This window comes from Geotrypetes seraphini, chromosome 1, assembly GCF_902459505.1.
Source record: "Geotrypetes seraphini chromosome 1, aGeoSer1.1, whole genome shotgun sequence".
Lineage (NCBI taxonomy): Eukaryota > Metazoa > Chordata > Amphibia > Gymnophiona > Dermophiidae > Geotrypetes > Geotrypetes seraphini.
In genome coordinates, this window is record NC_047084.1 from 254,871,609 (window position 1) to 254,893,049 (window position 21,441).

Genomic DNA, 21,441 nt, shown 5'->3' on the forward strand with positions numbered 1-21,441 from the left:
TCACCATGGTTCTGTAGAGTGGCATTATGACTTCAGGTTTGCGGCTGACGAAGCTTCTATTGATACATCCCATCATTTGCCTTGCCTTTGATGAGGCCTTCTCTACTTGTTTGGCAGCCTTCATGTCTGCACTGATGATTACCCACAAGTCCCGTTCCTCTGAAGTCCTAGCTAGTGTTTCTCTGTTCAAAGAGTATGTTCTGTATGGATTTCTGCTGCCGAGATGCATGACTTTACATTTTTTTGCGTTGAAGCCCAGCTGCCATGTCGAGGACCAGTTTTCCAACGTGATCAGATCCTGCGTCATACTGTCCTTGAGGTTGCTTTCACTTACTATGTTACACAGTTTGGCGTCATCGGCGAACATTGCTACTTTACCCTGAAGCCCCCGGGCCAAGTATGTTGAAAAGGGATGGTCCCAGGACTGAGCCCTGCGGTACTCCGCTAGTCACCTCCGATGTCTCAGAGAGGGTGCCGTTGACCACCACCCTCTGAAGTCTACCACTCAGCCAATCATTGACCCATGCAGTTAGTTTCTCACCCAACCCCATCGATTTCATCTTGTTTAATAGTCTACGGTGTGGGACACTGTCGAAAGCTTTACTGAAATCCAAGTACACTATGTCCAGAGACTCTCCTGAGTCTAGCTTTCCTGTCACCCAATCAAAGAAGCTTATAAGATTGGATTGGCATGACCTGCCTCTGGTGAATCCATGTTGACAGGGATCCCTTAGATTCCCCTCATCCAATATCGTGTCTAATTTACCTTTAAGTAAAGTTTCCATGATTTTACACACTATTGATGTGAGACTCACTGGTCTGTAGTTCGCATCCCTGGTACCAACATCAAAAGATGGACAAGACATTCTTTGAAGGCTTCTTGATTCACCAGATCATGTTTGTTGCATCTATGCCAGTTCTTTTTTCAGCTTCTCATATAGCTTCATCAATATGTGAATTTCTGTGTCTATTCACCGATGTGGTATCCAACCAATATTAAATAAGTAGCAATTTCTAACCACATTGTTATGAATAGTCAGCCACATTATGATGATATTGTAGGACCATAAGCGACCTCTCAATTGGTCCCAAACTACTTCTGATTTTAATCATAGCTTATCTACATGAGGTAGAACATATTCAGACTTGTGGAGGCATGTTCTGATAAGGTTGAATTTTTACCGGAGTGTTATGGACCACTCTAGTCTAGATGGCAAAGGAGGGCAGGAAAAGTGAGGTCTAGGTGAGGCCTACAATACTGATGTGCTTTCCCTATTAGAAAATGCAAGACTGTAAAGGCCTGCTGCAGGGGCAGCTGTACACAACAAAATCTGGGATCCCCTGCATTGCCCTACGCCAATGTTACCTCACCCCCTCAATCTATTTGAAACAATCCCCATCAAAGTGAGCCCCCCAATCAAGCACTCAACTGCTGTCTTACCACAGCGACAGCATTTGTTTTATTCTTTTGCACCCGAGTCCACATTCCATGTCTTTGTACTGCCAAGCCATGGAATACAATGTCTGTGCAATGTCAGATTTGTGCAGTAAATGCAGCGCACATCCCCTGCATACACCACCTAGGCTTTGCAATTATGGCATGAGTGCGCATAAGTGCAAAAATCTACCACACCAGAAGAAGGTCATCTAAGTTTTGAACTTGAATCAATCAAATCCTATATTCATATAAAAGCATATAAGAGCGCTGGTGTCTACTGAATTACACTGGCACATTGACCATATTTTTACTTCCTGAAACAAGATACTATAATTACATACACTAACTTACATCATCTAAGTCTTCTTCAGGTGTTGCTGGTGTTCTGTCTGTTTTGTCTGTTGTACAGGAGGCCAAAGAAGATGTTTCTGAGTCAACAGATTCCTCATCAAATCCAAAAAACGTCTCCACAACATGCCTCTGAAAGTCAAATTTTTTTTCAATTAAATTTTATGGCGCTGCATTAGAAAATATTGCTTCTTTATATTGTAAAATTAAGAAAGATCAAAGTAGCTAATCAAATTTTTCTGTTACCACTCATCCCATACGGTATTTTGCGGCAGACAAGTGGGTTGAGGGTTAATTGCAAATTTGTCTTGGTACTTTCAGTGTAACAAGATTTAACATTCAAAAGTCAATAGCTGGAACTAGGGGCTCCTTTTACGAAGTCGCGTTAGCGGCTTCAGCACGCGCGACTTTTCATCACGCACTAGCCAAAAAACTACTGCCTGCTCAAGAGGAGGCAGTAGCGGCTAGTGCGGCTGGCGGTTTAGTGCGTGCTATATCGTTAAGCCACTACCGCGCCTTTGTAAAAGGAGCCTTAAATGTAACAAGATATTATGTGGCAATGAGTGCTTTTCACCCTAAATGGTGATGACTCCTTCTAAATAGCATACACTGTGCTATTTATAAGGATACAGCTACGCTTATCACTGGCTTGTTGCTAAGTTTATTTATACTTATCATATACCAATAAATTCAGTTTTGTCCTTTCATATGTTCAATGCAATCATCCAGATAGCATGCAATTACATGAACTCGCAGCCATAAAATTTCTAAATTATGTAGAAAATTTCCCAACTATTTGTTTATAAGCTAATCTTTATTTACTTTGGAATAAAGACAACAAAAATACCATTCGGATATATTGCCCCAGACACATTAGACAGAGTATAAGTCCACCAGGACAGGTAGGGAAAATGCTTGAGTACCTGAATATAAGCCACTTAGGGTTCCTTTTACGAAGGCACGTTAGGGCCTTAACGTGCGGAATAGTGCGCGCTAAAATGCCACGCACACTAGCCGCTACTGCCTCCTCTTGAGCAGGCGGCAGTTTTTCGGCTAGCACGCACTAATCCAGTGCATGCGCTAAAAACACTAGCACACCTTCGTAAAAGGAGCCTTTAGGCTATAAGTGGCATATAAATACAAAAATAAAATACAAAATAAAAATTTTCTGTGCAACAGCATTCAATTTTGTGATATTATCCTATGGGTTTTGTTTCCTGAGTATGTTTTTTGGGTTTTTTTTCCTCTAGACTTCTAGCACTGAAAAAAAAATCACTCAAGGTAAACCTTCATATAATTTATTTTCCCTCAGTTCAAAGAAAGGATGTTCCAAGGATGCTTGTTCAAAGGCTTGATATTGACAGTATAAGACAGACAAGAGAATGAATGTAAGTCAACCATCACCAAAAACAAACACAAATCTTTTTAGCATGCACCCTACTACACTCCTCCCTCAATATTAGCGGGAGTTAGGGGCAGAGCCAGCCCACAAATATTGAAAATTCACAAATAACTTTTGGGCTGACTCTGACCCATTCCCGCCTTCCTCCCGGCATTCCAGATCTTACCTGGTGGTCTAGCGGTCTTTCGGGGCAGGAGCGATCTTCCTACTCTCTTGCTCCGTGCAGATCACTCATCCATAATGGCTGCCATAAGTTCCCGTAGTCTCTACGGCAGCCATTTTGGATGAGTGATCTGCATGGGGCAGGAGCATAAGAAGATCGCTCCTGCCCCAAAAGACCGCTGGACCACCAGGTAAGGTCTGGGGAGGTCCGGGAGGCAGGTGGGGGTGATTCCGTTGTTTGGGGAAATTGCAAATAATCAAAATTGCGAGTCCTAAAACCGCAAATCGGGAGGGGGAAGTGTATAGCTTATTCACATTCTTTTCCAGATTGAGAAAGATTTGATTGTACCACAGAAAGGTGGTATATTAAAGAATCAAATAAAATTTTAAAAATATATATAAGACAGTACACATCTGCAATTTCATTTCATTACTTCATTTACACTCTGCTTTCAACTAAAGTGGATTACATAAAATCATGCAAAATATAATAAAACAGATATATAGCAATATTAGCTACCAGAACATAAAGGTATAGAAAAGCTTGGTTTATTTAAAATATTATTTTGCCTACTAATAGTGGAGAGAGCTAAAAGATATAACCCTCCTATTAACCTAGACATCTTTCAGGTGATTATTAGGGAGCTAGTCCTTATTTTATTATTAGAGTCCTACTCTCTCACTTGCTTCTTACAATGTGTCTCCTTTTGTGTCCTTAATTTTGCAACCCTCTTCAGTCAAGTAATTATGTCAGTTTATCTGGAGATATTGATCCCAAAGTGCATCAGACCTGTTTGAGGGATATTGGGCTTTTGCCCATGATGCTTTACGTCTGTACATAACTGCTCCTGTAACTCCGTACTTCACAAAATAAACAGAATGGTCCGCGTCCTGATTGTAGGAAGCAGTAGGCGTCCTACTGCTGTCTAACCAGTCAATGTGGATGTGAGAGGCGGAGCTTGGCAAGATGCTGGCTCGAAGCTGCACTGGGACGCCAGAGCGTTTCTTTTGAATCATTTCCCATTTTCGCCAATGGTGAAAAGAAAATCAAAACGCCTGGTTCATCCAGTGGAACAATTACCTCAGACCGGCCTGATGGACTCTTTTATGCAGCATGGCCCATGAGCGCAGCAACCGGAAGATAATGCCTCGGCTGGAGGGAATGCACAAGCTGATAGGGTGCGGGAGTTCTCCTTCGAGGGTATCAGCTTGTCTCCGGAGGAATGGAGTCCTCCGGCTCAACCTGATGTGTCGGGAGCAGTAGGAGTAAGGGAAGAGCAGCCGAAGCTGAACAAGGATGCATGCCCGGCAGGGCGGGGGATCCAACACTGAGAGGAAGCAGGAGGAGTGTGCTATGTCAGCAATGCAGCCAGGAGGAGGAAAGGAGCAGATAAAAGTGGTTCCTGATAATACTTCTGCAAACGCAAGTACTATTGCTTTATTAGGGGATGCCAGAACTGAGTTTTTGCCCCTACGTAAACCTGAAGTCTTCAATATGGAGTCAATTTGAGAGGCTATTTCTAGTCTTCAAATCTCTCTGGGAAGCCAGATACAGCAACTTTCCCAACGTTGTACTAGAGTACTTTCAGAAAGTTTGGATTTGAAGAATAAAGTTTTAGCTTTGAAAAACAAATCAGATGACCACGACACCAGGATAAAGTCTTTAGAAATGCAAGCACTAACTTGGGTTAAGTCTTCATTTCAAGCTAGAAATGGTGGAAAACTCCCTTAGGAAATGCAATTTGCGGATTATTAACTTTCCGAAACTGTTTTCCATACCTGTTTTCATCAACTCACACTGGCTCCCAATCCAAGAAAGAATCCAATTCAAATTCTACTGCATATTATTTAAAACCCTACACGGAGACAGCCCATCATACCTGAACAATCGCCTCATCCAAGCACCCAGTACCAGACACAGAAAAACGCACTCCCCATTCATACCCCCCCCAATCAAGGAAGTAAAAAGAACAAAACTACACGACGGCCTCCTAGCCACTCAAGCCGCAAGGCTGGACAACCAGATCTCCAACCTTCTGATGACCACCCCAGACTATAGGATGTTCAGAAAAGAAATAAAAACCACACTTTTCAAGAAATTCCTGAAGCAGCAATAACAACACGACCTCTAAATGCTCTTAAGATCTACAACTTACCTCTCTAGCTAATCATTGTAACTCTGTTTTTTAAATTAACCTTTTGTAATCCGCCTTGAACCGCAAGGTAATGGCGGAATAGAAATCCCTAATGTAATAATGTAATGTAATACCTACAATAGATATGTTTAAGCGTTATCTAAACGAAGTTCTGAAAGTACCCGAGTCCTCTTACCCACCTCTCTCTAAAACATATTATTTGCCTAGCAGAGTCAAGTCTCAAAATCCTAACCAGCAGAATTTATCTGCTGAGAGTCTGGATTTGTCTAATTTCCTGGAGAGGTCGGAAACTGAGACTCAAGTATCAGCTACTTTATTGGTACAGTTTGCTATTGATTCAGACAGAGAATGGATGCTAAAATTGTTTTTCAAATATAAAGATGTTTCCTTTATGTCAAACAATATATTTAAATCTTTTATTATTTTCAATTTAAATTCCAAGTATTACACTTGTACAAAAAGCAAGAATAGAATAGGTATCAAATACAATACAAATGTAAATCCTAAATTAACAAATATACTATTTATGCTCAAGTCCTCAAATTAAGATCAAACAATATAAGAATGTATCCAGATGTTTCACGTCCAACCCAGAAGAGAAGAAAACAGTTTCTTATATTGAGACCTTGGGTGATACATATGGGGGCGACCTTTGTTCTGAGGTATCCCTGTAAGTGCATTATCGTATATAAAGAGAACAGATATGTTTTCTATGAACCGCAGCAGTTATCTAAATGTATTTCATCTCAGGATAGTAAGTAATTATTTTCTATGCTTCTTCTAAATCTGTTTAGAGAGAAAATGCTCAATGGCAGTTCAGCCTCCCTTTGGTTTTCCTTGTTATTTAATTCCTAGGTTAATTCCAGCAAATTTCAGCTCCGTCTTCATTAGATAGTGGACTAACTATATTGTGTAATGGAAAATTTACCTTTGCACTTTGATTTGGATTAATGGAGATATTTTGTTTTACATGATATTTTTTCTTATGTTTTGACTGAGATTGTCAAAAATTATAAAATCAATAAATAAAGAATTTTTAAAAAAAACCCCCAATGCAGGCCGCCTATATTGTAGGCACCTCCGGGAGCCTAGGGAGGCGCGCAAGCCCACCTAAGGCTAGACGCGGACATGGTTTGGCCCGGAAGTAGCCTTAGGTGGAACTAGGCAGCCATACATGTCTCCTTAGGCCAGCCGGAGACGCATACAATGTAGGTGTACAATGTGCTGACTCCCAAACAAACGTGACAGGAGGGAACCAAAATCCCTCCTGCGTGGAACACCTCCTCCACCCCTCGAAAGCCCCCTGAACACCCCCACCCCAGCCTGAACGAAGGCTGCCCAGAACCCGCCCCACACACACCCACACACCCTGTAAATTGCCGGCAAGAGGGTGCCCAATCCCTCCTGCTCGAACCCCCCCTTATCCACCCCCTGTAGATCACCAGCAGGAGGTTGCCCAATCCCTCCTGCTGGACCCCTCACCTCCCCTCCCCGTAGATCGCTAGAAGAAGGGATGCCCAATACCCCCACCCGGACCCCCCACCTCCACTATAACTCCTCCTAACCCCTCTCTACCCTCCCTGGACCCCCCTCTAACCTGTTACAATGGCTGGCCGGACAGGTCTTCACGCCGGACATTAGGCCCGCCTCTGTCAGAATAAGGTGGATCTACCCCTTCCCGGTGCATTGTGGGATGCACTGGTGAGGGGCCTAAGGCTCCGCCCATAGGAAGGGAAAGAGATGCTGAGCCAAGTGGATGAAGAGGGAGAGAAAGAAACTGACAGCAGGAAAGAAAGGGGAGGACAGGCAGGTGAGCCAGATGCTGGAAGCAGGGGGGGGGGAGAAAGAGGTAAAGAAGCTAGATGGGGTTGCACAGAAGAGACACATTGGTGTGGAAGAGGAAGAGAGGGGAAATCTGGACACAGGAAGATAACAGAAACAGAGGTGAAATTATGTGCATGGGGCATAGGGACAGACATAAAGGGGACACATACATGGGGATGGTATATGGACACAGGGGGGGCAATGCCAGATACATAGAGGAGATATTAGAAATGGGGAAAATAGGAACACAGAAGTGAGATGGTTTGTGGGGATAGGACGGGGACTGAGCTCGCAGGCTCCAGTGGCTTGCACAAATTGTATTGTAAAGCGCCACGAAGGTAAGAGGGAGGGAGGGAGATTGTCGGACCGCTTGAGGGGTGCTGAAGGGCGGTAGAAAGGAACAGACACTGAAGGAGGTGGCGAGAGGGAAGGGTGGTGGTGGAAAGGAATGGAACAGACGCTGAAGGGGGGTGGGGAAGAACAAACGCTGAAGGGAAATGTGGAAAGAGTGGGGAGAAGACGCTAAAGGGAAATGGAGAACAGAGAGTGGGGAGAAAATGCTGGAAGGGAAGAAGACAGAGATGCAAGACTATGAGGGGAGCGGAGGAAAGAAGATAGATGCCTGACCAATTGGGCGGGGGGGTGAAGGGAGAGGCACAGTAACAGAGCAAATGGAAGATGCAGAGCGAAGACAGACAGTGAATGGAAGGAATTGAATGAGAAGATGAGGAAAGCAGAAACCAGAAAACAAAGGTAGAAAAAAAAAATTTCTATTTATTTATTTATTTGCTTTAGGATAAAGTAGTATATTAGTTGTGTTGCTAAAAATTTATTAATAAAGCCCTGCCAGCTGAACATCTCTTTCTCTAGTTCAGCAGCCAGAACTTTGATTTATAAGGAAGGAATAAGCTAAATATTGCAGTACTGAGGCTTGTATTGATGCCATGGGGACAGTAGTCGGGGGGACGGGGTGGTGACAGTGGTTGTGGGGACAAGGTGGGGACAGTGGTTGTAGGGACGGGGTGGTGACAGGGATGGTGGTCGCTGGGACGGGGCTGTGACAGGGCCAAATTTTTCCCCCATGTTATTCTCTAATTAAAATCTTCTATAAACCTCTCAAAAAGATTTATGCTTCTTTATGAAATATTATCAGACTTAAGTTATTTTTATTACCATAACTAAGCCGAATTCTCTTCTTTATCATTCGATATCTGAAACCACCCCACTCCCCTAAAATAAATGAATGCTCAAGAAAACAAAATCAATGAACAAAACAATCCATAGTCATCACACATGAGAACACATGCCATGTGACATAAGCTGTCATCCTCCAAGGACCTGAAACAGCTATGAAAATGGCAACTAAAGGGGAAAAAAGCATTTAGTGAAGCTAGAATAGCTTCCTGTTGATCAGCACAGGGGTTTCTCTCTTCCATAGGTATAACAATCAGATAACCTCAGTTTGCTTTGCTTCTAGCATTTGCAGGTAGCCTGAAAACTGCTGTATGAAAAAATAAATACATGCACACAGACATACTGTAAAACAGTGGCATCAGGGAATTTCTTGGGTTGCATCATTAGCAAAACTGCAATTAACAGTGTAATGAAGTATCCACACAGCTGTGCAATTAGCACTTCCTTCATCCTCTGCATATTTATTGAAATATATCTATTACTTATCTACCGTGTGTGCAGGGCCAGATTAACCAATAGGCACGAGCCTAGGGCCCAAAATGGTCAAGGGGGCCTGATGAAGGAGGGCATCAACATTGTTTTTTTCCAAACAGCGATGGGCCCCTCCAGCATCGATCAGCAACGTGGCCTCCCCCCATCGATGGAAAGTAAGACAAGCAAACAATGTGGGTAAGAAAGGCAACAGGAACTGTAATTTTGCAAGTGGTGCTGCTTGCCCAAAGCTTCCCTCTGACGTAGTTTCCTGTTTCCGCCTGGGCGTGTCAGAGGGAAGCTTTGGGCAAGCAGCACTGCTTGCAAAATTACAGTTCCTGTTGCCTGGGTGGGGAGGTCCGCCACCGATCGGTCCATCGATGGGGGAGCCCCGCATTGCCGATTGATGCTTGGGAGGGGGCGTCACCATTCTAAAAAAAAAAAGATCAGAGTGAAAGGTGAGTGGTGACTGGCGTGGAGGGAGAGAGAGAAGGGGGCAAGGCATAGCAGGGCAGATGATGGATGTGGGAAGAAATGGGCAGGGCAGATGATGGAAGTGGGGAGAACTTGTGCCCAGCCCTCACCTCCTCACTATTGCTACTGCTTTCCCACATGCTGGATGGGGGAAAAAGATAGTTAGTGAGGGCAGTCCACCAATTTGAATTTTGGCGGGAAAGTCAGTTGGTCAGAAATTAGAGTTTTGCTGTGAAAGTCCATAGAATGGAAAGTTTCAAGTTTCATTATTTTTAATATACCGACCATCAATATGTATCTGGCCGATTTACAAAGCTAAAAGAAATAAAATAAAAAATAAAATAGTAATTGTATATATATGGGGAGGAGTGAACATTAAAAAAAAGACAATAAACAAGAACTTACATGAATTTGAGGGTAATAAGGGAAAGGAAAGATCAATAAGTACATTGTTAAAAACAAAATTTAAAAGAAAGGGAGGAGGGGGATAGGGATAGGGTCGCTTCATAAAAGTGGTTGAGAAAATTTTACTGGCTTTGGGAAAGGAGGTATTTAGTTGTTACGATATGCATCTTGAAATAAGAATGTTTTTAGTTTGGTCTTGAATTTAACGAGAAGATTTTCATAACGGAGTTGAGGTGGCATGGCGTTCCATAAGGTTGAAGCAACTACAGAGAAGTTAGTTTTCCTAGTGTAGTAGAATTCTTTGATCCACTACACCAGTAGTGTAGTAGAATTCTTTGATCTACTACAGCCAGTAAGTTTTGATCTGCTGATCTTAGGGTCCGAGAAGAACAGAGAGGGATGATAAGTTTTTGTCGAGAAAAGATGGAAGACGTGAGAGTTTGATTTTGAAAACCAGCATTAAGGTTTTATAAGTGATACGGTGCGTGATAGGTAACCAATGGGCTTTTTTCAAGAGAGGAGTGACATGATCAGTTATTTCAGTGACGTTTCCTGGTCTGCAGTTTAAATCAGAGGCGTCTGTTCTGGTTCAAGCGCCATTTTCTTCTATTGCCAATCTGCTGTAGCCTGATGATTCCGAGGCTTCTGCTCAGCGTCAGTCGTTCCTGAAGAAGGGGGAGTGCTCCCCCGAAACGGAGTCCCGTAGGACGTTTGGTGACCTGCTGGCTGCTTTTTTAGAGAAGCTAAGTACCTTCTTTTGGCATTATTTGGTCGAAATTGGACACTTGTACTTTCTTGTTAGCCCCCCTGGATCAGGGGTAGAGACTACCTGTAGTGAGTGTGTTTTGATTTTGTTTGCACTCTTGAGCACTTTTGTATTATTTAGCACTAAAACTTACAGAGAGTCCGGGGATGTTTCACAGTTGACACCTCTCTGGGTGTAAGCCAGTGGCAGCCGTTACCTCCGGGTTCGGAGGAGGCTGTGTGACTGAGAGCTCTCTCTATATAAAAATTTATAAATATTTGTTCAGGTGAAGTGGTTCTTTTTCCGCTCCACAGGCACTACAGCTGGTCTCTCCCCCTGATCTCAGTTTCCTTCTTGGGGCTTGGGAGATTTTTCCTTTTCCTCATATAGGGTGTATGCAGATGACATACAGCTGTTTTTCCTGATTGAAGAATCATTGGTAAAATCTATTGGGAGGTTAGAAACAGTGCTCCTTGAGGTAAAAAGATGGATGGATAAAAATAACCTTATGTTAAATGTCTCTAAGATAAAGGTGATGTTTCTGTCAAGTTTTAGAAACAACTATCCAGGTGGCCAGTGATGGTGTGCGGGCTGAGGTCTATTGACCTGGGCCTTGTTGTGTAAAGCGCTGGATAATTTTCTCCCTTCGCTGTCCTTCCACACTGAGGACACCCCGCTTCACACATTTATAGATTTAATTAGAGTTATAATTTACATATGGTTGTTCATAAATGTGCATTAAGCAGGGCTTGTCTCTCTGAGAGTCTATTGACTATTACTGCTTCTCTGGTGTGTCCTACTTTAAAGCAGGCAAAATTGAAAGTCACAAGAGTGGGAGCTTTTTTTTTTGTGCTGGTCCAGCTGCGTGGAATGCCATTCCATTGTATATCAGAAAGCAAAAAGATGCGATTGTTTTTAGGAGGCTTTTGAAGAGACATCTTTTTTGCGAAATGAAGCATGGATGCTGAGCATTATTAGTCAAATTATATGATATGTCGATGAAATTTTTACATGTGTGTCTTATGGCAGTTTGTAATGCTTACTGTGAATATGGTATTGTAACCCACCTTGTTAAAGGTGGGATACAACCAAATAAACTATAAACTATAAAACACTTAAAGGGGAATTCATTAATGTGTGCTACTATTAAGTCAGGTTATTTTACCACACGTCGTGCTATTTTAGCACAGGGGACCATTTTATGCAATGAGACCTTGTGGTAAAATAATCCATCTTAACAATAGCACACATTGATGAATTCCTCCCTCAATATCAATAGAAACAAACAAAAATTAAAAAAGAATCCCTGCAAATAGCAAAACTGAAAGAGACAAGAGTCTATATGATGCTTTGTATTAAAAAAAAATATTATCAAGATGTTTTGAAGTATATGTCCAGTGGCCAGGGCTATTTAACCACAATATTTAGCATGTACAATAATCAATTTAAAGCTTGAAATGCCAATATTATCAGCCTAGCGCATATGTAAATACTTAGTATTGTATGTGACAAATTCTCAATATCTGTAAACAAACCGGAAAATGTGAGCAAGAAACTGGAAAATATGAAAGTTTGAGCACAGCCCTATAGCCTATACAGGTACTATAATTATTTGAAAATAAAAGGGTAAAAATGACTCACTTTAGATGGCATTCAATTACCCTCCCTCTTCCCACCCCCCCCCCCCCACCAAGAATGTGAACAAATTCCCAATCCATAGCTTTCTTACCTTCGTGTTTATAGGTCATTTCTTGGCAGCCAGAAAAATACAAACACACCAAAGCGCACAGACAAATGAAGAAAGAGAAATAGAGCACTAGAAGCACATATTCCATCTTGCCGAGATCAAGAAGATTCCACAGTTAAGAGATAATATATTCCATTTCAATAAAGCTTACGTAGCTGCAGACTGGTCTTTGGTGCACTTCACTGCTTCTGAAACAATCAGGCAATTTTGCAGAAATTTTGAATCAACGTTGCCTTGTTTCTTATTCTGTTGGTTTGTTTGTTTTTTTTGCTCACTGTGCAGTTCCACTCACTTGGTTATATAACTGGGGCTTTTCACTGTTTCACCCAAGCAAAAGCAGCACACAGTTCAGGAGATGGGCAAGCTGACCTAATGCGATCCTCACCCAATCCAGCAAACATCTGTAGGAAACGCAATTTCTTGTCTGAACTGTAGTGCATTCTGCATTACCTGTGACTGTAATCGGTTTCTATGTTTCTGTAACAGCTCTAAAGGACTCGAGGATGATCAGAGATGATTGACAAGTGCTTTTTGATCACATGGCCACCTTTGAGTCTTAAGGCTCAGCCCTATTCAGGTGCTCTGTACTTCTCAGACTTGTTTAGTTTGCTGGCTGTATGTCACATAGAGTCTCGCACATCCCCTGGTAATTCCAAACATGCTCAGCAAAACTACAGTAGCAACAGTAACCCAGTGTATTCAAGAAGCATGAATAAACACATAAAAACTAGCTGTTTCAGGGAGAAATGTCATGTCTGTTCAAGCTGCTTCCTAAATAAATAGAGCAGTAGAAAGCTACTATGAAATTAGGGGTAAAAAAAACCTACTATGATATAAACCCAGAAGGTGGGGAAGAACAAAAAAACTAGGATAGAAATGGAATGCTTGCCCCTACCAGGAACTGCATGGATAAGGATATAATAGCAAAGGGTTAATGTCAACTTTGGTAGAAGAAAAGGTAGAAACAGTCCCAGGTATAGTGGATGGTTTATTTAAAATTTTCTATACTGTCTAATCCGTGATACAGGTCTAGGTGCTTTACAAATTTAAAAAAATTAATTCAATTTAGGAAAGGAATGCCATTTTTAGTTAGAAAAATTTCTCACACAAGTCCAAACTCTCTCAGAACAAAACTAGAAAGTAACAGTAAAAGGTAAAAATGCAAAAGTAAAAATGAAAGTTGCAGAGTCGTTTGTATGACCTCAAGGTACGCCCCCATATGCCAAGTCAAATAAATGCGCTTTGAGTAATGTTCTGAATCTTTTATATGCCAGTTCGGATTTCCCCCCAAAATGTGGAAGGCAATGCCATAATTGGACCGACAACAAAAAAACCACATCGATAAATATTCATAACGTGTGTCTCTCAAGCCTGGTAACACTAAACGATGGACACAGCAAGAGGAAGACAGACAAAAATATCTAGAAAAGTTAAGAGAGGCTGGCCATGTCAGGAAAGCAAAGATGCAAATGAAAGAAAAAATAGCAGACACGGAAAAACAGGGGGGGGGGAGAGGGAACAAAGCTTTTTAGATATATTGGTGATAAGAAGTGGTGCAAAAGTGGCATTGCGAGATTCAAAGGTGAAGGGGAGAAATAAGTAGAAGCTGATAAAGATAAGGCTGAATTGCTTAACAAATGTTTCTGTTCTGTGTTCACAGCTGAAGCGCTAGGAGCAGGACCCCCCAGAAGACAAATGAAAATATGGCTGAAGGTGTAGTAGACCCCGATAAATTTTTAAAGGATTGTGCTTGTGAGGAGCTAGCTAAACTAAAGGTGGAAAAAGTGATGGGGCCAGATAGTGTACATCCAAAGGTACTGAGGGAACTTAAGGAAGAAGTTCTGGCAGCTCTGCTAGCTGACATTTCAATGCTTCTCTAGAGTCAGGAGTGGTACCTGAGGACTAAAGAAGGGTGGATGTGGTCCTTTTCCACAAAAGTGGAAGTAAGGAAGAAGTAGGGAACTACAGGCCGGTAATTCTGACTTCTGTAGTAAGTAAATTAATGGAAACACGATTGTAGCAGGTTTCCGGGTCTCGCCACATCTGTGGCTTTCTACAGGGTATGCTGTGAGGTCTGTAGTGTATCTTTATATATAGTGGATTCGCGGACCTGATTGAGAACATGGCAGTCTGTGGGTCAAGAAATTTGAATTTTTGGCGGGAAAGTTTGTTGGGCTGACCTGATTGAGAACAGGGAAGTCTGTTGATCATGAATTTGAATTTTGGCAGGAAAGTTTGTTGGAAATCCAGGATGATTGTCAGAAAAGAGGCTGGGACTTGTGAGATGGAGGGAATAGGTGTTTGTCCTTGGCCCCAGTTTCTTTTGGATAAGAGGTTGCAATGCTTTGTTTATGGAGAGCCCTTTATCTGCATTGAAGTTATTGGGGTGTCTTGCAATTTCTATTGCCTCTTTGATTCTTCTTGGCCACCAGCGGTCTTCTTTCTACAGGACTTTGTGTTTTCAAATCTAATTGTATGACCAGCTTCCCTGCCATGGAGGGCTACAGCTGATTTTTCTGTGTTGCATAGCTTGTGGTGTCTCTTGTGTTCTTTCAGCCTTTCCTCTATAATGCATCCAGTCTCACCAATTGGCCACAACTGCATGGGATTTCATATATACCAGCGGTTTGGAGCAGAGGCAAGTGTAAGTGCAGATGCACGTTTCTGTGGTGAATTGTAGGCTATTTTGAAGTTATTTTTCCTTAGTAGATTCCCTATGCAATCTATTACTCCTTGGACATAAAAGAGCACTACCATTTTTTGCTCTGATGAAGTGTTGTCCTCTGGTGGTTTTTGGCCATTGCTGGTTTTCTGGGTCGGGGTTGTCCATAAATTTTAGGTCTCTGGAGGTAGCCCCTTCTGCTATAGCCATTAGCAAGAAAAGTGTCCTGGAGGGTGTCCTTTTCTTCCTGGGTCACAAACTCTTAGAGCTCTATTCATGAGTGTGTGCAGAACCCCTCTTTTCGTGGATGGATGGTGATGAGACTCTGCATGCAGATAACGGTTGGTATTGGTGGGTTTCCTGTATACCCTGTGTCACAAGATTCCATCTGATTGCTTTCTAATCATTACATCCAAGAAAGGAAGGCATCCATTGGTCTCGGTCTCCATGGAAACACATTTAAAACAGAGAATAGTGATGTTTTTGGAATCCAGTAGATTACAGGATCTAAGGCAATAGGTATTCACTAGGGGCAGATCTTGTCAGACAAATCTGATCAATTTCTTTGACTGGGTGACCAGAGAATTGGATTGAGGGAAAGCGCTACATGTGATGTATTTAGATTTTAGTCTAGCATTTTTAGATTTTAGCAAAGCCTTTGACAGTATTCCACACAGGCGTCTAATAAATTGAGTGCCCTTAGTATGGGCTCCAAAGTGATGGACTGAGTGACGAACTGGCTTTATTTATTTTAAAATTTCTCATCTGCCTAACAGCTAGGTGGGTTACAGTTATACATACACAATTTATTCACAGGACAGAAAACAATAGCAACTATTCACACTAACTAAAATATATCTTATTGTATAGATAACTCTAAGAGAACAATAATTCATCCCTCCCACCTTAATAAATTATGAGCAGTTCTTTCAAACATTTCACATTTTTTTATGGAAGGTGACAGAGGGTAGTGGTCAGTGGAGACCACTTGGAGGAAAGGGATGTTACCAGTGGTGTGCTCCATGGTTTAGTTCTTGGGCCTGTTCTTTTTAACATTTTTGAAAGTGATATTGCTGAATGGCTGTTAGGTAAGATTTGCTAAAATTTATTTTGCCCCTCCACGTGAACAAAGGCTGACACCACTGGGCAGCCATCTTCCCTCTTTCCATAGGCACAATCATGTCACTTCCATAATAATCACCGGGTTGGCATTAAACAGATGTAATTTAATAAAACATGCATGAACTCCTGCATCCATCATAGGTGCCTGATGGTCTTAACTTTCTGAAAAGCAAGATGCTCCCTACTTAATAGAATCAAGAATATCTGATTTCTTCTCAGTGCCATCACTGTGAAGAAATGTGAGGTCATGCATTTGGTCTGCAAAAACCAGAGGGAACAGAACTGTTTAGGGGATGAAGAACTTTTGTGCACGAAATAGGAGTGAGACTTGGGTGAACATAAGAGTTGCCGCTGCTGGGTCAGACCAGTGGTCCATCATGTGATAATCTTAAGATGGCCAAATAGGTTGAAAAGGTGGTGGTGAAAGCTAAAGGATGCCTGGGTGCATAGGGAGAGGTATGGCCAGTAGGAAAAAGGAGATATTGATGTCTCTGTATAAACTCTGGTGAGACCTCATTTAGAATATTGTGTATCATTCTGGAGACCACACTTTCAAAAAGTTATAAGCAGGATGGAATCAGTCCAGAGGAAGGCTTCTACAATGGTCGGTGGTCTTTGTCATAAGGCTTATGGGACAGACTTAAAGATCTCAATATCTATACTTTGGAGGAAAGATGGAAGATATGATAGAGACGTTTAAACGCCTACATGGCATAAAGAGGCATGAGGCCAGCCTCTTTCAATTGAAAGGAAACTCTACAGCGAGGGGGCATAGGATGAAGTTAATAGGTGATAGGCCCAGGTGTAATCTAAAGAAATACCATAGGTTTTTTTTTACAGAAAGGGTGATAAATGCATGGAATAGTCTCCCGGTAGAAGTGGTGGAGACAAAGACTGTGTTCATGTAGCAAGGTGTTTAAGACTACCTATAAAATCAACAATCTATCATTTGTCTGTTTATTAGGAAAGCTCACAAACTGACAACATTACTTGACCAGAACATTTTCTAGGGCTAGAATACTCAATGGAATTTCTTTCATTCCCTTACCACAAGAACAATATCATCCCCATGCAGGAGTATTTTTGTGGTATACAAAACTAAAATTGATTTATCCTTGGTTACCTTGTTGTGCCTGGAGAGACTGAGTAGCATTGAAATGTCACAAGAGAATTCCACAAATAGTCACTGATATATCCAGGGCCAGGGTCAAAACTTAACACTTGTAGAATTTATTTTTACAACAGGCCGCCTAGGATAGGAGGCCAAGTAGGCACCATTTTGGATCTATTTTATAAAGACACATACATCTTTATAAAATAGCAGCACAAAAATAGTTGATATTGTGACTACAATCGGCCTCTTTTACAAAGCCGTGCTAGAAGCTGCACTGCGCTAATGGCCCCGAAGCCCATAGAGATTTAAAGGGCTTCGGGGCTGTGGCCGTGCAGCAGCCGCTAGCGCAGATTTGTAAAATAGGCCAAATGTGACAGGTATATTTACATCTGCTAAGGAGCAGATGTAAATGTATACAGCTGTATGCATTTAAATTATTATTTTATAACTTACAGATATGCTTCATGAGTCCATCTATGCTCCTTTCAAATTCATCCCTCAAATACACCAACAGCCAAGTCATATACATATGTGAACCCAATTGTCATATAGCATATGTAAAGACATTGGATAATTTTACAAGCAGCATTTTATGAGCATACAACAATATTTATGCATGAAATAACCCTTTATAAAAATTCCCCCGAGCATTTACTTGTTTAATGTTAGTAAGCAAAGGAACAAGGCTCTCTCTCTTTTTTTTTTTTTCAAGAAGAATTCTTCAGGCCAAAAGAATCCCTGCATCATACAGTAGTTTGAATTTGGACAAAGCATCTCACCTTTGGAGGTTTCAAGCTTTTCCTCTTCTGTTTTCTACCTCGCATCAAGTGCCCTCTTTCCTACAAAACACAGAACTTTCATAATTAATTTGAAATCAGAAATGAAGGAGATAATAGAAAATAATACCCAATTCTACCAAATGTATGTCATACATCAATATTACATTTAGAGTGTAATTTAAAAGGGGCCTGAGCATGAAGAATGGAGTTTACACATTCAAGTAGGCTCTTATAAAATTACATGGGGAGGGGTGACATATTGTGGTTTCTGGAATCCATTAAACCACAGGGCTGCAGGCAGCATGGTTTTACATAAAAACACGATGGCAGTGATGTGACCGGTCTGGCTTCAACCACGTCAAGATGGCTGGAAATAAAAGGCGAAAAGGCCCATCCAGTCTGCCCAACTGCAGCGAACACTATCTCCTCCTCTCCCTAAAAGATCCCATGTGCCTGTCCCACGCTTTCTTAAATTCAGGCACACATCTACCACCCTTTCTGTAAAAAAAAAGTTATTTCCTTAGATTACACCTGAGCCTATCACCTCTTAACTTCATCCCATGCCCTCTCACTCTGGAGCTTCATTTCAGCTGAAAGAGACTGGCCTCATGTCTATTCATGCCACATAGGTATATAAACGTCTCTATCATATCTATCCTCTCCTGCCTCTCCTCCAAAATACTACAACGAAAAAAACCACTCTAGATAATGCTTATAAATTATACAATGGAGATGGTATAATTAGGTCTACAAAAATTTTTATGCTCAGAATCATGGAGGGGTAACTGGGGAAACCCCAGAAAGTACCACCTCACCGCCCATTCATCGCATGTGAAAAGGTAGACAGCAGATTATATTATGTCTTTTAAAGATGTAAACTGTGAAAAGCTCATAAGGGCTACAAAGTTCTTTAAAAAAAAGTGTACGTCTGGTTATTTGAAAGAACTCAGCAAACTTATCTTTTAGCTTGCAGGTTCCACATGCACGTTTCATTCCTGCCTCAGGGAACCAACGATAGTATGTAGAAAACACTCATGCGGTGTTGAATCTCATCAAAGATTCAAAAATAACACCTGTCTCACGTAAAAAACGGAGAACATTTCTCACAGCTTGTTTCTTTAGACATATTGAGATTTCTAGGTCTGCCCCTATATGCCTTATGATGAAGATCACCGACCATTTTAGCAGACTTCCTCTGATTAATTTCTCTGACTGTTGGATTGAGGAAGAGTGGTAGTCATAAAATGGCAACTTATAAAGGACTCACAAATCAGAATTGAGACATCCAGATCAGAACATGTCAAAATTTTGCTAGTATTTTAGAATATTATCTGCCAACATAGAGCCTTTTCTAAAATACATGGTGAAATGGTTATGCATGGGTAGAAATATCCATTTTTAGAAATACCAATGGGGCCAAAATGTTTATGTACCAGCATCAACATTTATTAGCCATTTCAGCAACAAACCTTTATTTTTCCTAAGCTGTCACAGAGACAATGAGGCCGACATTCAGACCATAGGAATGGCTCTCATGGTCGCACTAAGCAAAGATATTCAAGGCCATGCATTTTCTAGGTTTATTTCTAGCCACTATAAACTTACTCTGGGTTTTACTAAACTGGGAATGAGATCTTACCGCAGGCCGGCGAAGTAAATGCTTCAACGCTCATTGGAATTGAATGATCGTTTGAGCATTTACCTTGCTGGCCCACGGTAAGAAGCTCTTTTGCGGGCAGTTAAGTAAAAGGAGCCCTTAGCTAGCTAAGTTGATAGTAGCCAAAGGTCGACCAGCTATTTAAGCACCCCGATTTGGCCACTAAACTTAGCAGGCAAACCGCTAAGCGCTAATATTCTGCAGTCATCTCACCCTGAATATTAGCATTTAGTCAGCTAAGTATTATTTAACTGGCCAAGAGCTGTTCCTGGCCGGTTAAATAGCACTAAATAGCAGGCAGAATATTCCTTTTCAATTTCATAGTTAGGGAGGGGGGCATTGAGAGATTAAGGGTGCAACCTCCCCTAATCTCTTCAGTGGAGCAAAGCTTACTAGGAGCCCCTTTTTGAAACCTAGATGATTCAAGCAGCAGGTGTAAATCTTGACGCTCACCTCTTTCGACGTAAGCGTGCACCAGTCTTCTGAAATGAGGAATACATGTTTATTTTATAGCCCATTCTAGTCCTGCCTGAGACACGCTCAAACCATATCCCCTTAGAGTTTTAACCATGTATGTCCCGGGTTTGTAAAATTAGGATTTCGATATTTATGCAATGTAAACATCTAAATAAAAATAACGCTAAATACTGGTTTATGCACATCTAAAGCCCAAACAGAGCTTCTGATTTTAATAAAGTTTTCACACAGCGCTAAATGTGCAACTTACAATAAACTGCGTGCCCTCAATATGCACACTCCAGTAATCTGGAATGTGAGGACAGGGCTGAGCATACTTTTATGGTCTATGTCCCACAAATGACAAGGTGGCTTAGATAGGCTGGCGTGGGCTTCGACAGCAACTCCAATAGTTGGAACCTAGGGATAGTGCCTGGAAGGCTTCTACAGTCTATGTTCCAGAAATGCCAAAGAAAGACAATTTAATCATGAATTAATAACAAGTGTGATTCTTAGGCAGATTGGATTGGACATTCAGGTCTTTATTTGCTGTGATTTACTATGTTACTATTGACCCTAAAATGACTGACTGAATTAAGAACATAAGAATAGCCTTACTGGGTCAGACTAATGGTCCATCAAGCACAGTAGCCTGTTCTCACGGTGGCCAATCCTGGTCCCTAGTACCTGGCCAAAACCCAAGGAGTAGAAACATTTCATGCTACCCATCAAGGGCAAGCAGTGGCTTCCCCCATGTCTTTCTCAATAATAGACTATGGACTTTTTCTCTAGGAAACTGGCTAAACCTTTCTTAAAACCAGCTACATTATCTGCTCTTACCACAACCTCTGGCAATGCGTTCCATAGCTGAACTATTCTCTGAGTGAAATAATATGTCCTCCTATTGGTTTTAAAAGTATTTCCCTGTAACTTCATCCAGTGTCCCCTAGTCTTTGTAATTTTTGACAGAGTGGAAAATCGATCCACTTGTACCCGTTCTGCTCCGCTCAGGATTTTGTAGACTTCAATCATATCTCCCCTCAGTATAGCAGTAAACAGAGTTTACTTTGATGAAAGTGGAATTACCAGGGCTTGGCTGCAGGGATCAATTCTTGGTCTGATTTATTTTACCATTTTTTTTTTAAAGTGATAATGTGATCGAGCTGTCTGATATGGTTTGCCACTTTGTGGATGTTATCAAAATTTTCTCTAGGGTAGACACACTGAATAGTGTGGATATCATGGGGAGGGATTTAGCAAAGCTTAGAGTTAAGAACTTGGCAGC

The 21,441-nt window shown here is 41.5% G+C and overlaps 1 protein-coding gene across 12 annotated transcripts in view; it reads right to left on the reverse strand.

The window, feature by feature from the left end:
* Positions 1 to 21,441, reverse strand: part of JAKMIP1 (janus kinase and microtubule interacting protein 1) — a 341,711-nt gene that overhangs the window by 96,785 nt on the left and 223,485 nt on the right. For all 12 annotated transcript variants that reach the window (XM_033949625.1, XM_033949576.1, XM_033949596.1 and 9 more), the window contains 2 exons: positions 18,044 to 18,103; positions 1,790 to 1,918 (listed from right to left, as the gene is read on the reverse strand). In XM_033949625.1, coding sequence (XP_033805516.1) covers positions 1,790 to 1,918; positions 18,044 to 18,103 — 189 coding nt within the window. The remainder of the gene's footprint in view (positions 1 to 1,789; positions 1,919 to 18,043; positions 18,104 to 21,441) is intronic.